At 40.3% G+C, this 13,506-nt stretch overlaps 1 protein-coding gene and 1 long non-coding RNA gene across 3 annotated transcripts in view; both read left to right on the top strand.

Moving 5' to 3' along the window:
* Window positions 1-8,271: 8,271 nt before the first annotated feature.
* Window positions 8,272-13,506, top strand: part of DNAAF4 (dynein axonemal assembly factor 4) — a 17,362-nt gene continuing 12,127 nt past the window's right edge. The window contains exons 1-3 of one of the 2 annotated variants that reach the window (XM_006017964.2): window positions 8,272-9,080; window positions 11,047-11,194; window positions 12,856-12,989. In XM_006017964.2, the coding sequence (XP_006018026.1) occupies window positions 8,958-9,080; window positions 11,047-11,194; window positions 12,856-12,989 (405 nt within the window). In that variant the 5' untranslated portion in view covers window positions 8,272-8,957. Of the gene's footprint in view, window positions 9,081-9,945; window positions 10,200-11,046; window positions 11,195-12,855; window positions 12,990-13,506 lie in introns of those variants that run through there. The other variant, XM_006017965.2, reaches the window with a different exon arrangement.
* Window positions 13,001-13,506, top strand: part of LOC106721847 — an 857-nt gene continuing 351 nt past the window's right edge. The window contains exon 1 of the long non-coding RNA XR_001357549.2: window positions 13,001-13,487. This is a non-coding gene — a long non-coding RNA (uncharacterized LOC106721847). The remainder of the gene's footprint in view (window positions 13,488-13,506) is intronic.

Genomic DNA, 13,506 nt, shown 5'->3' with positions numbered 1-13,506 from the left:
TCTTTCCCTTTCTGTCTTTCCGGAATAAATTAACTCAGGGCTGTTCATCATGTACATGGCTGGGCCACATTCGTTGCGAGCTGCAGCAGTGAGGACAACACACTACCTGGGCCACACACCAGTGTGAGCTGCACCATGCAGGTGCCCAAGGCCGCAAAGTACCCTAGCACTGTGTTGTGTGCCATGTCACTATGCCCCCTGGGGTATAGTGCAGAAGGGAAGCAGAAGGGGAAAAGGGGCACCTGGAGCCCCTGGCTGATGCCAGGGGCTGCAGATTAACCTCTCATGGACTGCATGTGGCCCCCAGGATGCCAGTTAGACAGCTCTAAATTGCAGTTCAAAGATGTACGGGAAAAAGAACAGTTATGTTTATAGTAGGGTAGTAGGAATGTGTCAGCTGTTTAGAATTAGAACCATGCTAGCTATGGGAAAGGGGGAGTTATAATATAGCTGACTTTTTTAATACTTTTCATTAAACCATTTATATTGAGGTACCATGTTAACCTTTCAATATTGATATTTTAGATTGTACTGGTGCTGTATGCCAAAATAGTGTATGGATTTTGTAAATCTGCAAACCTGAAGATTTTTTTTGTGGAAAATGGAGGATGCTGATCAATCCCACATCGTTTTTAAATGGCTCATAATGCTGTTGGATAGAATGATTTTGCAGTAGCATGGCTGTATTGCCCGAACTATTGAACTTTATCACAGGTAAAATAAATACCTGGAAACATGTTTAAACAGCCTTTACTACTAATATGCTTGTTTTTGCCTAAGACCATTTTAAATGTGCAGATATTTAATGTACCCTGTTGTTTTGTAATTAGTGATGGGATAGGAAAATGGGTGTCAAAAATCCCATCCTTTTCTCTTACTGATCTCTCTGTAATCTCAGACAAATTCAATGTATGATCTACATTGTATATTGTCCATCTCACTCTTCATCCATAACATAGGAGTAATACTTACTTCATATGAGTGCTGAGAAGTTTAGTTATATGATAATTGCAGATGAAAGGGAGTAGAGAAGTTGAAAGTAGTGTTATAACATCTTTAGTGTTTGCTGTGTTTAAAATGTGTAATTTTCAGGGTTGTTCAAAGAAGAGCATAATTTTAAATCTGTATAAAATTGTTGCTTATATAACAATACTGTAAAATGCACTTTGAGATGTACTTAACCCTGAGCATGAGTCATTCTAATATAGTCTATGGAATTACATGCCTACAGTTAACACTCAGAGTGTTTGCAGGATCAGGGCCTTTGTTTGAACTTGATCATTTTTTTAGAGATTCTTAAATTGACTGCATTTTTCCGTTTGAGATTTTAAAAAAATCAACGGTGTTCACATTTAGCACCTTTTTTAACATTGCTCTTTTTTCCAACTTGATAGAAATGAATAACTTCTGCATAAAATATCTTCTCATTTTATATATAATTGCCTGCCAGTAAAAGTAGCTGTGTAACATTTTATAAAAAAGAAAGTCATGCTTCTTATCATGTTGTATGTGACTTAAATGACTGTTTCATATTAAAACTAGTCCTTCCTTATGTACTGCTTACATATACCTGTTTTGGGATATCAGTTCAGTACTTTTATACAATCTTGAATGTGTTCCACATTGGTGACATGTATTTTTGCAACAACTTTTTTTTTTGGTTATAAATTAGAGCATGTCTGAAGTAATACATGCATTAGTGCTGTGGTGTGTGGCAAAGTTAATGTATGTAATTCAAATTGGAAAAAAGTTTCCAGACTTTGTCCAACATGAACCCTATAGCAAGGGATTAAATTACTATGTAATACAAATTATTTCATATCATGATGTGTTTTAAGCTACTCTATGAAGTATGTGAAACATTATTGTTTATGGATTGGTAGCTGGCCTGGTATTCTTGCTAGAATGCGGTGTGGTAGATGGTAGCAATTCATGATAACTAATACAGTGAATACTTTTCAAAACACAGCATTTATGTACAGTGTGATCTTTGCATTTTTGCTATTAAGTGTGTCTTGTTTTGATTTTCTTTATGTATCATTGACAAATGGGTGCACATTTGGTTGTATATAACAGGTGTGACAATCCAATTATATCACTTAGTTTGTGGTTTAAAAAACCTTTTTTTTTTTACCTACTGGACATAGACTTAAAAAGGCAGGAGGCAGTTGATGCTGATGTATTTTAAACTTATTCTTATAATGGTTTAATTCCAAGGTTTTTTCAGGATTTGCTATATTAGAATAGCTTATTCTTTAAAATTAGAGAGAATTAAGTGTACTTAAAGCAAACTCTAAAACTAGGCAATATAACTATGATGTGCTATGTTCTGAATGTGAGTGTTCTCTAGTTTACATAAGATGTATTTCTTGTAGGGTGGTGTTTTTGCTGTATGAAAATCATAATAAAGGGTCCTACTCAGGCCATAAGTACTTTTAGGATTTGATCCTGTGAAATTCTGTGTGTCCCAACCCTTAACTCAATGGACTGGGAGTGCTCAGCCCATAGCATAGGAAGTATTAATATGGTTCTGTATTTTGGCTCATCTAGGTGTACAATCCTGTACAGCCATCTGCAGAAATGACACATCCCAAGAGTTTAAGAAATACCTCTTTCTTGCATTTCTGAGTTTCGCCTATATCGTGTATTTCAGTTACTGTCTGGTATTGAAAAATGCTTTAACTCTTGGGGCTGACTCCATAATTATTTCATCTTCTCCTTCTTTTTGAAGAGTGTTTCATGAATTTCTGTGTCAGTGATAACTGAGGGTGAATGTTGAGTGGAAAAAAGATTGAGATGTGACTGAAGTTTCAGAGAAAGGAGGTTTATATTCTTTTGGATTTTTAGTCATGGATAAGATTATTTTGGTGCAGAGAAACGTAATTTAAGCAATACTCAATGTTCAGTATTATAATTTATGAAGAATTAAACAAAAATATTGATAGTGCCAAGGAATGTCTTTTATATTTTCAGGCATTTGCCTTCTCTAGTATATCTGGATATCCAACAAAAATCAGGTTAAAATTTGAACTTCCATGTAATATGCAGAGGATAATTGTACTTTTCAGCTTTTTTATATTTGTTTTTTCTTTCATTAGGTAATAGTGATTTTTTTTAGCTTTAAAATGCAAAATATGGTGATTGTGGATTTTTAAAATTTTACTAGCAATCATTTCTCACAACTTGCATGTGTAGACTTGGGTATTCTATGTCTTTCATGCTTTCTGACTTGTCCTTTGTTTGCCTTTTCCCTTTCAGTGTTAAAGTTGCATTAAAAAATTAAGGCAAGCTACAGATCTACTGCCTTGCATAGGATGCATAACATGAGCTTATAAATATTGTTGACACCTTGTTTTTAAAACCAGAAAAAATGTTATAATTGTCATGTTTGTCTAGTAGGAGGTGTATGCTGCTTATCAGAATGTAGATCCTGCTTTGATAGAAAATGTATATGGCAGGTTTTCTCAAATGCTGCATGTAACTTTGTTGCTTTTCCTGTTGTTCGGCTTCAGTTTCTTTCAAAATAAAGCTAATTTCCGAGGGGAAAAAATCCTGTTGATTTTGTGCAGAGAATTAATTGTTCAAACTAAACTTAATTTGTTAAATTGGTTAAGGCCCAACCCTGAGCCAGGGTGAAATCTCATTACCCTGACAGTGCACGAGGCAGTATCTTTTTGGGAAGTTTAACTAATGTGGCACCATGCTAGAGAGCACCATCACCTCTTAGTTGTTTCTCCTCTTCTAGAGGTTACTCTTTTAGAGGAGGTGTGTCAAAGATACAGCCTGCAGGTGAAATCTGGCTTGCAGAGCCCTGTCATCTGGCCCCTGGTGTTGCTTCTGGGTCCATAGTTAACTCACACTCAGCATGTAGTGCGTGCTGGACTAGCCCTGTGTGCAGGGCTTTAGATATGCACCATATACGTTGCCTGCTCTCACCAGCCTAAGACCTGTGCAGCATGCGGTGCCTGCTTTGCCTGGTTCGAGATCTATGCAGCATGTGGCGCCTGCTTCAGCTGGTTCAGGACCTGTGCTGCATGCAGCCCTCAGTCCATCTGATCCCAGGCAGGTGCTGCATGCAGCACAGGACCCATACTGGCCAGAATAGGTGCCACATAAACTGGATCCAGCACTGGGGGGGTCATGGGACCAGCAATGTGCCATTCATTTGGCCCACAGACCAGTCCTGTACCGCTCATCTTGCCTGTGGGATCAGATGAGTTTGACACCCCTTTTCTAGATAGACGCTAGCTCAGAACAACATCTGAGCAGATGTTATAATGCTGTAAGGCAGAGGTTTTCAACCTTTTTTGGTTAGTGTACCCCCTGTGGCTGGTTGAGAAGCAGGGAGTCCCCTGTGGTGAAACCGGAAGCACTGGCGGTGAAACCAAAAGTGCTGCCAGTAAAACCGGAAGTGTCTCCACTTCTCTGCGCCACTGCTGCATACCTTCTGGGGCCTTCCCAGGTACCCCCAGGGGTATGCATACGCCTGGTTGACAACCCTTGCTGTAAACTTTTTAGACCTGTATCCCGCTTTTATGGACATCAGACACTATCTGTCTCCGAGTAGTTGTAGAGTTCTTTGAGCATGTGAAGTGGCAAGAATTATTATTTTTATAAAGCTCCTGCACTTTGCTTGGTAAATGTGTCAATATAAAACATGAAAATAACAAAAGTAAAACCAATGATTCACCAATAACAGTGCTCAAAACCCTAGTATCATCATCCCAAGAAGCATCCTGGATCATACTCAAGAAAGCATTATTTAGAATAAAAAGCATCTCTGAAGCTTCCATCTTTCTTTTTCAAATGGACACTATGGCTGGGTTGGATATTTAGAAGGAGCCAGACCAAGGAACATGCTATGAAATAGAAAGGGTACACACCTAAAACCAACACAAGGAAATACTTTTCACCTAGATACCTTGCCATAGGAAATTAAGTTCTGGTAAAAGGATGGATATTTTGTTGGTAACTAGAAGATCCAGAATTGTAATAGTAAATAATTAAAAAGGTGGTAGGGATATACATCCAAATCCTTTCAGGTAGAGAAAAGAATAGGAAAAAGGAATAAACTTTTATCATTGGCATATTGCCCTTTAACTGTTTACTACAGAGTTTTTTGTGCTTTCCTGTGATTCTAACACAGGGGGAGGGGAGGAATGGGAAGGAATACTGGCCTGCATGAGCATTAGTCTTGTCCAATCTGGCAAATCTTGTGCATTTTAATTTGGTGTGAACCACTGAGCCACAGCTAGGTCACCTATGCAAATAAGCTAGAAGGGTAGAAAACTGAAAGGCCAGTATCCATGACATACTGGCATTTTGTGACTTGTGGAGATCTGCCACATAGCCCAGTTGCTCTCTGATTAAGGGTCTATAAAGTGGCAGTCCTTGGTTAATTTACTAAAATTTAAATCAGTATAGTTTATTGAAGGTCTCCTATGAATTATTTTCTTTTTCTTTTTTTTATTTAAAACCTCCAGTTCCCAAGTAAATGGGTTGTTTTTGTTAAATGTTATACATTGGAGATACTTGGTGTAACTAAATTACACAGAAGAAATGCATATAATCATAATTAAAGCCTGTCCTTCTCAAAATTATACATATATTCCTTATGCAAGGAATAAGTAATGAGTATTTTATCTCCGGTATTTCTCTTTTGATTGTATGGATGTATGCTTTTTTATTTAAACCAGACTGTATCTTGGCAATCTAAAAAGAATGGCAGTGTTCAAGATAGAATTAGGACACTTTTTTTATGAATGAGCCCACCAAGCTCAAGCCATAGCTCCCCAGTGCATAGATTTGAATCGATACATATTTTATTTTTGCATATTTCAATATAAATTTCAGCATAAACACTGCTAGGCAACAAAACAAAGCAAAACCTCTTCATTTTTCCACTGCTCCAGGATACATAGGTAAGACGCTTTAAAAAAATATTTTAATTTACCTCTCTTATACCCAGCTTGTTATATTTGAACACATAACAAGAATCATTTTATTTTTCCCATATTTCTCTGTGGTAGGGAAGTATTTCCATTCCTGGTGTGAAGCTAGGGAGCAGAGGGCATAGACAGAATAAACATCTTATTTTGTTCCTGTTCACGTCAATGGGAAAACACCCAGTCAATGTTATACTGTAATGCTATTAAGTGATGTGCCAAAGGCCATATGACAGAAACTTTAATGTGCGTCTAAATAACCTTTTTTTTTAAAGAGTGACATAGGAGTTTAAGTCTTGTTGACTTACAATGAAAACTTTTACCTTTGCAGCACACTGATTATTATTTTATCCCAGAACCATGAATTTAAATCTGATCTCCCAGATTTCAGTCCACTGTCTTTTTCCAGGCAAGAATCTGCTGATGTTGACAAGTTGGGGGGGCAGAGGAGATGGTTCCCAGAAAGTTCCCATTAAGATGTTCTTGCTCTTCAAAATTATTAGAACCCTTGCTATACCCGATTATGTCGCTAAAATAAACAACCATATGTAGCTTTCATAAGATGTTTGCTATTTGAACAGTGCTTTGAAAAGATAAATGAGCAAAAATGCTAGAAAATGAAATCTGGTTATCCCCCACAGACACTAACTTAACATCTAAAGTGAAAAAAGAAGAAATTCAAGCTTGTGTGTGCAGGGCTGCTCAGTTTCTCTAGGTCACATTAGAAAGATGCATCAAAGAAAGACTTTTTGGGTTCTTTTCTATTTTTGTAACTAGTTCCAGATAACTGTATACTCCTAAAACATAGCCAAGTGGTGGCAAATCCATAGAGCATGAGTTTCTCCAACGTGTTTGGTTTGACTTCCAAGGGACATTGGCTGGATTTAGTTTTTCCTTCTGATTACCTTCCTTCCATTGTTTTGGCAGTGACCGTGTTGCTGTTTTGTTTGTATGTTTGAAGAAGCTCTAGCAACAGTTCACAAATTAGCTCCTGAATTTATGAAAGAGAGAATGCAAAATTGACTACTGAAGGCCATATCTGGAATTGCAAGTATGACCTAATTACCTTTAGAGGACATCTGGAAGTTTCAGTGTATCACTAGATCTATTCTAAGTGCTTGATAGTTTTAGTCTCCCCCTTCCTTCCCCCACTCCTCAGTATTTATAAAACTAACAACAGTCTGTCTGTTATGGAAACATACTTGGGATAAGAAGAGCTGCATTCCATCTGATGTCGCTTAAAGTGCAAGTGATGAAAAGCAGAACTCTGCCTGATCTTATTATCTTTGTAAGCAAGTTAACCCACATCTGCTGTAGGATTGTATTTGTCAATTCACCTTGACTATAGTAGTATAGAAAGTATAAAAATAAAAATATAAACATATTTATAAAAACAAAATATTTTCCATAGACTTTGCAACTAATATTGTAGTCTCATGGTAAGGTCTGGGGTTTTGTTACTGTATAATAGACTGTTTCCATACGGCATATGAGCTGAATAAGGCATTGTTTTTCAAACTTCCTAAAATCACCAGACTTGTATATAATTTCTTCTGCTATGGAACATGTAGCCCTCACTCCGCAGGCCACGTGAGCTGATGTGGAGCTAGGCAAAGGGGTCTCCCAGCCACGGGAGCCTGCTTCTTGCTGATACCAGCATCAAGGCCCCATTAGATCTACTGCACAATCCAACAGTCATGCCTCCTGGGGGGAGGTGTGATTGTGTGGATCACACATTAGATCTAATTATGCTTTTACCTGGTGTAGGGGGGTCCTCAGTTGCAACAATGGGGATCCAAGGCAGTGGTTCCCACCCTTTTTTTTCCATGCCGTGCTGCTGGGAGTGGAGTGCAGCAGTGGCCTGGGGGCGGGAGCTCCCAGCACTAGGCATTGCTAATCTTTTCTGTGTGGTGCTGCTGGCATTGCCCCCATGACCCTCATTTGGGTCATGATCTGGGGTTGTGAACAGCTGATTTAAGGCCTCAGTCTTTTAACTGGTCCTGCATGGGAACATGGATCCACCTGCATGAAGTTTATTGTAGGATTTGTTTAATCTAGACTCTAATCCTCAAAACACTTTCTATTTCCCTCACAATTATATGCTTTGAAAAGACACATCTCACTCTGCTGCAAGAGAGGCTTGAACAGAAGAATTGGAAAAAACATTGGCATGTCTTTAGATCAGTATTCTTACATAATGTGTCCCAAAGCAATTTCCAGTTGCTTTCCAAGGACTGGCATATGTAGCTTTTGTACACATTTAAAACAAACACGAAGTGAAATACGTTACCCCTAGTCAGCCCCTTCATGTGGTGTAGGGGGACCAAAGGGCAGGGGGACAAGGTGGGAGATTCAGGTCCCTTTGCACTTTTTGCATGTAGATTCCTGCACAGCTGATCCAGTTTGTCCTTGGACTCATCAGCTGAGAGAAGCCGAGTCTGGCACGGCTCCAGCTCCTAAGGCACTGCAGAGGAAAACGGGCCGAGCTGGGCCGGGGAACGGAGCTGCCCCGGGAGCCGGGCTCCGCCGCAGCCTGGAGGGAAGCGATGCGGTACGGCCCGAGCCCTGCTCCTGCTCTTGGGTGCTGCCGAGCCGGCCCGGACGCGGCAGCGGGGGCTGCAGTGCTTTCAAACGTGGCGCCTGGGGCTGGCTCTCTGCAATTCCGCGCTTTGCCTCCAATCCAGCTGGGGCCGCGGGAGCTCTTAGAGGGAGAAGCCCGTCATGTGTGACCCGCCCCGTGTGCGGTGACTGTGACTGCCGGCAGGGCCAGCACCACAAGCCCCTTCGCGCGCGCTCCAAAGTGCCCGGGACGCAACAGCCCCGAGCCGGCAACAGCAGCCCCCGCCGGGCCTTGGAGACTGCGCGTCCCAGCATGCACCGCGCCCCAGGGGGCGGGGCTACGTGGGGCGATATCCCAGCATGCAGCGGCCCCGGAAGTGCTCGTGGGAGCGCAGTGGAAGTCGGGGCCTCTCTTAGCAACGCGGAGAGCGCCCTTAGCAACGCCCGCGCGCCATGCCGGTGTGGCTGCGGGACTACAGCTGGCGGCAGACGGACGCCGCCGTGTACGTGTCGCTGTCGCTGCACGGGGTCCGCGTCGCTCCGGCCAACATCTTCTGCACCGACCAATACCTGAAGGTGGGGTGGCCTGAGCGGGCCCTGCCCTCCCGTCCCCTCTGCGGCAGGAGGCTGGACCCTCCCCCGCCGCCGCCCCGAGCTTCCCTGGGCGGTGCCTCGCGGAGCCCGCAGGCCCCGAGGCGACCGCGAGCTCCAGGCGCGGCCCGCCCGCCCGTCCTGTAAGGGGGAGCAGTGATGACTTGACGGGGGTCATGGGTAGATCTAGGATTTTGAAAAGGGGAGGGGGCAGATGGTGCCGTGCAACATCATCACGTATAAAACAACACATCTTTTTCTCCAGGTAAAAAGAAACGAGAAGCTTTATTAACCTGCTAGGTGTCTAGAGCTGTGTTGTTTTATTTGAGGGAAGCAAGAATGAATGCAACTTAATTGGAACCTGCACTAATTTGCTAGAAGATACATCGGGTTTAAAAAACACAATGAAGTAGGCAAAAGATATTAGTCTCATAGTCCATTATAGTGAAATGGCAATCTCTTCATTCATAAAACAGAATCTAGCTTTCCCAAACATTTTGACAGTGCCTCCAACTCTTTACGGTCAATCATTTCCACATGAGTTGATGTTCACCTGATTAATGTTAATGTTATCACACCTGAGTTGAGGATTTTAGCTGGAACTGAAGTCAAGACAGGGCTCTGAAACCGAAGAGATTTTCCCAGGAATGGCTAATAGACTGCAGGAGAAAGGGCAGTCTGATTAACAGAACATCAAGACCCTTAAAAAGGAGAGGGTCATGGGCACCCGAGATGAGCAGGAATTGGGTACACCAGGGAATTTCAACCTTTTTTTAATAAGTGTACCCCCAGGGTGCGAGTGGCAGAGTAGCGGCAGCACAGTGTCTGTGCGGCCCTGCTCCTGTGAGGCAGCAGCATGGGATCTCTGCTTGGCCCTGCGTTCTCTTTGAGACTTGCAAAGTACCTCCAGGTGTATGTGTACCCCTGATTGACAGCCCCTGGGGTACACTATAATGATCCATGAAGTCAATTGACTACCTCAGCACTTCCTAAAGAGGAATGCTGCTTTTCCTCTCAGGGGGAAGGTTTTACAGTTTAAGCAGAGCAACTGCACCCCACCCCACATCTGCACCCGGAAGGGGAGTAATCTCTGACCCACATCAGGTGATTGGAGCCAGGAAATGAAGAGAGCAAGATATTTATTTTTCTTTTTATTATTGGCCTTGATCATATACAGGTTTAACTCGGGATTCTGGGCAAAATTAGATTAGCCAGTAATTTGTAATCCATTGGCCAAATTCTGTTCTTATTTGCAGCTGTAGTACTGGGGGGCAGAATCTGGTGCCTAACGCATTATGTCCTTGAAAATCCCCTTTTCTTTACTACAAAGGTAAACCGATTACAATGTTGTCACACAATAATGCAAAACTATATACATAGTTTTATCTTCTGTTAAACATGTTTTTTTAAATGTATCTGACAGTGTCCCTATGGGGTTTTTATGCTTAGCTGTATAGGTTTTGTGCATTATTGGCTGCAGTTTTTTATGACTAAAGTATGACTGGAATAAATTGTGAAGCAGTGACTCAGCCTATGTTTGTATAATAGTATACCTATAGTGTCATGGTAATACTACTAGTTGTTGGTGTTGATACCATGAGTATTTGCTGGCATATACTGATTTGTATTGTCACTGCAGCAATAATTTATCCGTTGTTACTCAGCATTTCCCATTGCACAATAAAAATATAGCATGTTTTAAATGCTAATCTTTGATACTTATATAATGAGTTAGATTAAGCTACTACAAACAATCTCTTTCAGAGAAAATTACATTCTTGTTAGTAGATTATCTTTCATGAGCTGTTGTGGTTGTCTTGGTACTTATGAGGAAACATTTGCTAAACATCTAAAATATTCAGTAGGGAGTTAGTTGTTTAATGAGTGTTTTAAGAAACTTTTACATATATATTTTATAAAAAACAAATACATGTTTATATTTATTTTATAGGTAAATGTCCCTCCATTTTTATTTGAAGCCATTCTATATGCTCCCATTGATGATACCAGTAGTACAGCAAAGATTGAGAATGGATCAGTTTTCTTCACTTTATATAAAAAAGAAGCAGCCACCTGGGAATCCCTGGTTATGGAAAATAGTAAGTTCTCAGCTGTGAAATGTAGCTCACACTGCTTGTGTAACAGTGTTTGGGGGATTGTGGCATGGCAGTGGCAGATGTGGGGGTTTGTACTGGCTGTGAGAGAGGGTCCTTGGGAGCCCATGAGGTGTGCAGACCGTGTGATATGTGACCAGTATGGCATGCAGCCCCTAGTGTCACTGAAGCTGGACAGCCCTGAGTTATGTAATAAATAAATAAAAATAAAAAGTACATCAAATCTTTTCTCCTCAATAATTTATGTAAAATTATTTTATAGTTGGCTGTATATTACTACTGTTGGAGCCAAATTGGTTATTTCCAGTGTTATGTAAATTCCCCAGAAAAAAACCCAGAAACAAACAAAAAGATGACAGCAGAAGATATAGTTATCCAAGTAAGCAGAGGCCAGAGTGACTTGTTCGTTTGCAGTGTCTTTTGTTGCAGCAGTAATTTTTGCAATAACATTGAACAGTCACAAAAATAGAAGTAAATATCTATGCAAAAATGTGTTAGGTTGGAGTTAAGGAGAAAGATCTGTGCCTGCCATGTTAAATACATGGGTAATACATCCAAAGAGTACGTTATAGTTTTAAGTTTTGTTTTTTAAAAAACATCCATACACAGCCAGTCTTGTGTGCTCCTTTCATGAACCTCAACCCTGAATGAACACATTAACAACACACAGCAACAAAATTCATATAACTTTTATGAGAAACAGATTGACAAAGACAACTAATTCTTGCCCTGTAGCAACATGTCGAGAACAACCAGAAATCCATGCAATGTAGTTATAGTAAATATCTGGAATATTCTCTGCCATTGTGAGAAGACATTTTATTAGGTTAACTTAAAAAAAAAAAAAGTGTGGCTCTTCATTGCCAGCTTAATGAAAATGCATCTAATTTCTATTGCATATTATTATCATCACTTCAGGCTTATTTATGGCTGTATAAAGCTCAAATAAATAGGTATATTTGAACAGAAAAGAATAAGTAATGGACAGTCATTCTACACTGATCATTAGACATGCATGGATTTCAAAACTAAATGTTTGTTGAACAGCTCTGGTTTGTTTTGAATGTTAGAATTATTTCATATCCATATTCATATATGTCTGAAGCCCATAAGCCTCTTTTATGTCATCTATGTGGTAAAATTTATGGGTAGCACCAGTGTAAAAATTAACATTTGATGTGTGCAATATGTGAAATAAAGAACCTAGGTTTTTGGCGGGTTTTAGATTAGAAACCTTACTTCACTATTTTTTGTTACTTTTGATTTGTTTCCTCTTTTGTATTTCTGATATCTTGGACAATTAAGTTCACTTTGTATTTTCTGTTTCACTTTGTCTGTCTTGTTCTGTATACTGTTCAGGTACCCAGCTCTGTAGAATATATTTAATAGGACTAAGAAAAACTAAACACTTCTACTGATCATAAGTCTTGTACACCTTACCCTTAAAAACATAAATGCAATGCCTATGTAAAGCCAATGTTGCTTCTTTTAAAAGTAAGTTTGAGAGAAGACTGCCTCTTGGGAATCTGCTGACTTACATTTTACCAGCCTGACTCAGATCCATTGATGAGAAAAATACTGTCTTCCTAAACACAGTAGATAACATAAATCTTAGTCCTAAATTACTACAAATGGTTTTCTTCCAGCTGACAAGGAAAAAATGCAGAAAATAAGAGAGAATGCTGTCCTGAAAGCCCAAGAGAAGGCAAAAAAGGAGATGAAAGCAAAAGCTGTTAAAAAACAAGAACATAAAAAATATGCATTGGAGGCCACAATGAAGGTAAATTTATTTGTGACCTTAGATAAATAAATATAAGAAAAATAATTGTCAACCAGCCTCATAATTGTTTGGTTAAATATGCTGCTTAAAATATCAAAACCACTATAATGTATTATTGGATGTGGAGAGGAGGAATTTCTGACTATAGTCCCCTTATCAAAAAAAAGATCCAAGATCCTCACTAGTGAAGCAGCTATTAGAGCTGGTGGGAATTATGTGGCTGATATCACATCTGTTTCTTCTTCTCCAGCCAAATTACTGCCAGCCTATTTGCAGCTGGGTTGACTGTGGGAAGCCCTTAATACAAGTGCAGAGTCAGGTTTCATCTCATTCTTTTGAGGTGTAGTGAGCTGCATCACTCCTTTCCTTGTACATTTGTTATACTGCCAGTCATGGGGAGATCCAGGATTTTGTAAAGGGGTGTATGGGAGCAGTGACAGGCACTGCAGGGATCCCTGCACCTTTGTTTCCAACCTTCTGACTTGGCAGCTGGGGCAGGTAGACACCGCCCCCCCCC

The sequence above is a fragment of the Alligator sinensis genome, unplaced genomic scaffold (assembly GCF_000455745.1).
Source record: "Alligator sinensis unplaced genomic scaffold, ASM45574v1 scaffold250_1, whole genome shotgun sequence".
NCBI lineage: Eukaryota > Metazoa > Chordata > Crocodylia > Alligatoridae > Alligator > Alligator sinensis.
Note: the sequence above shows the minus strand (reverse complement) of the source record. Positions and strands in the feature narration are given on the sequence as shown.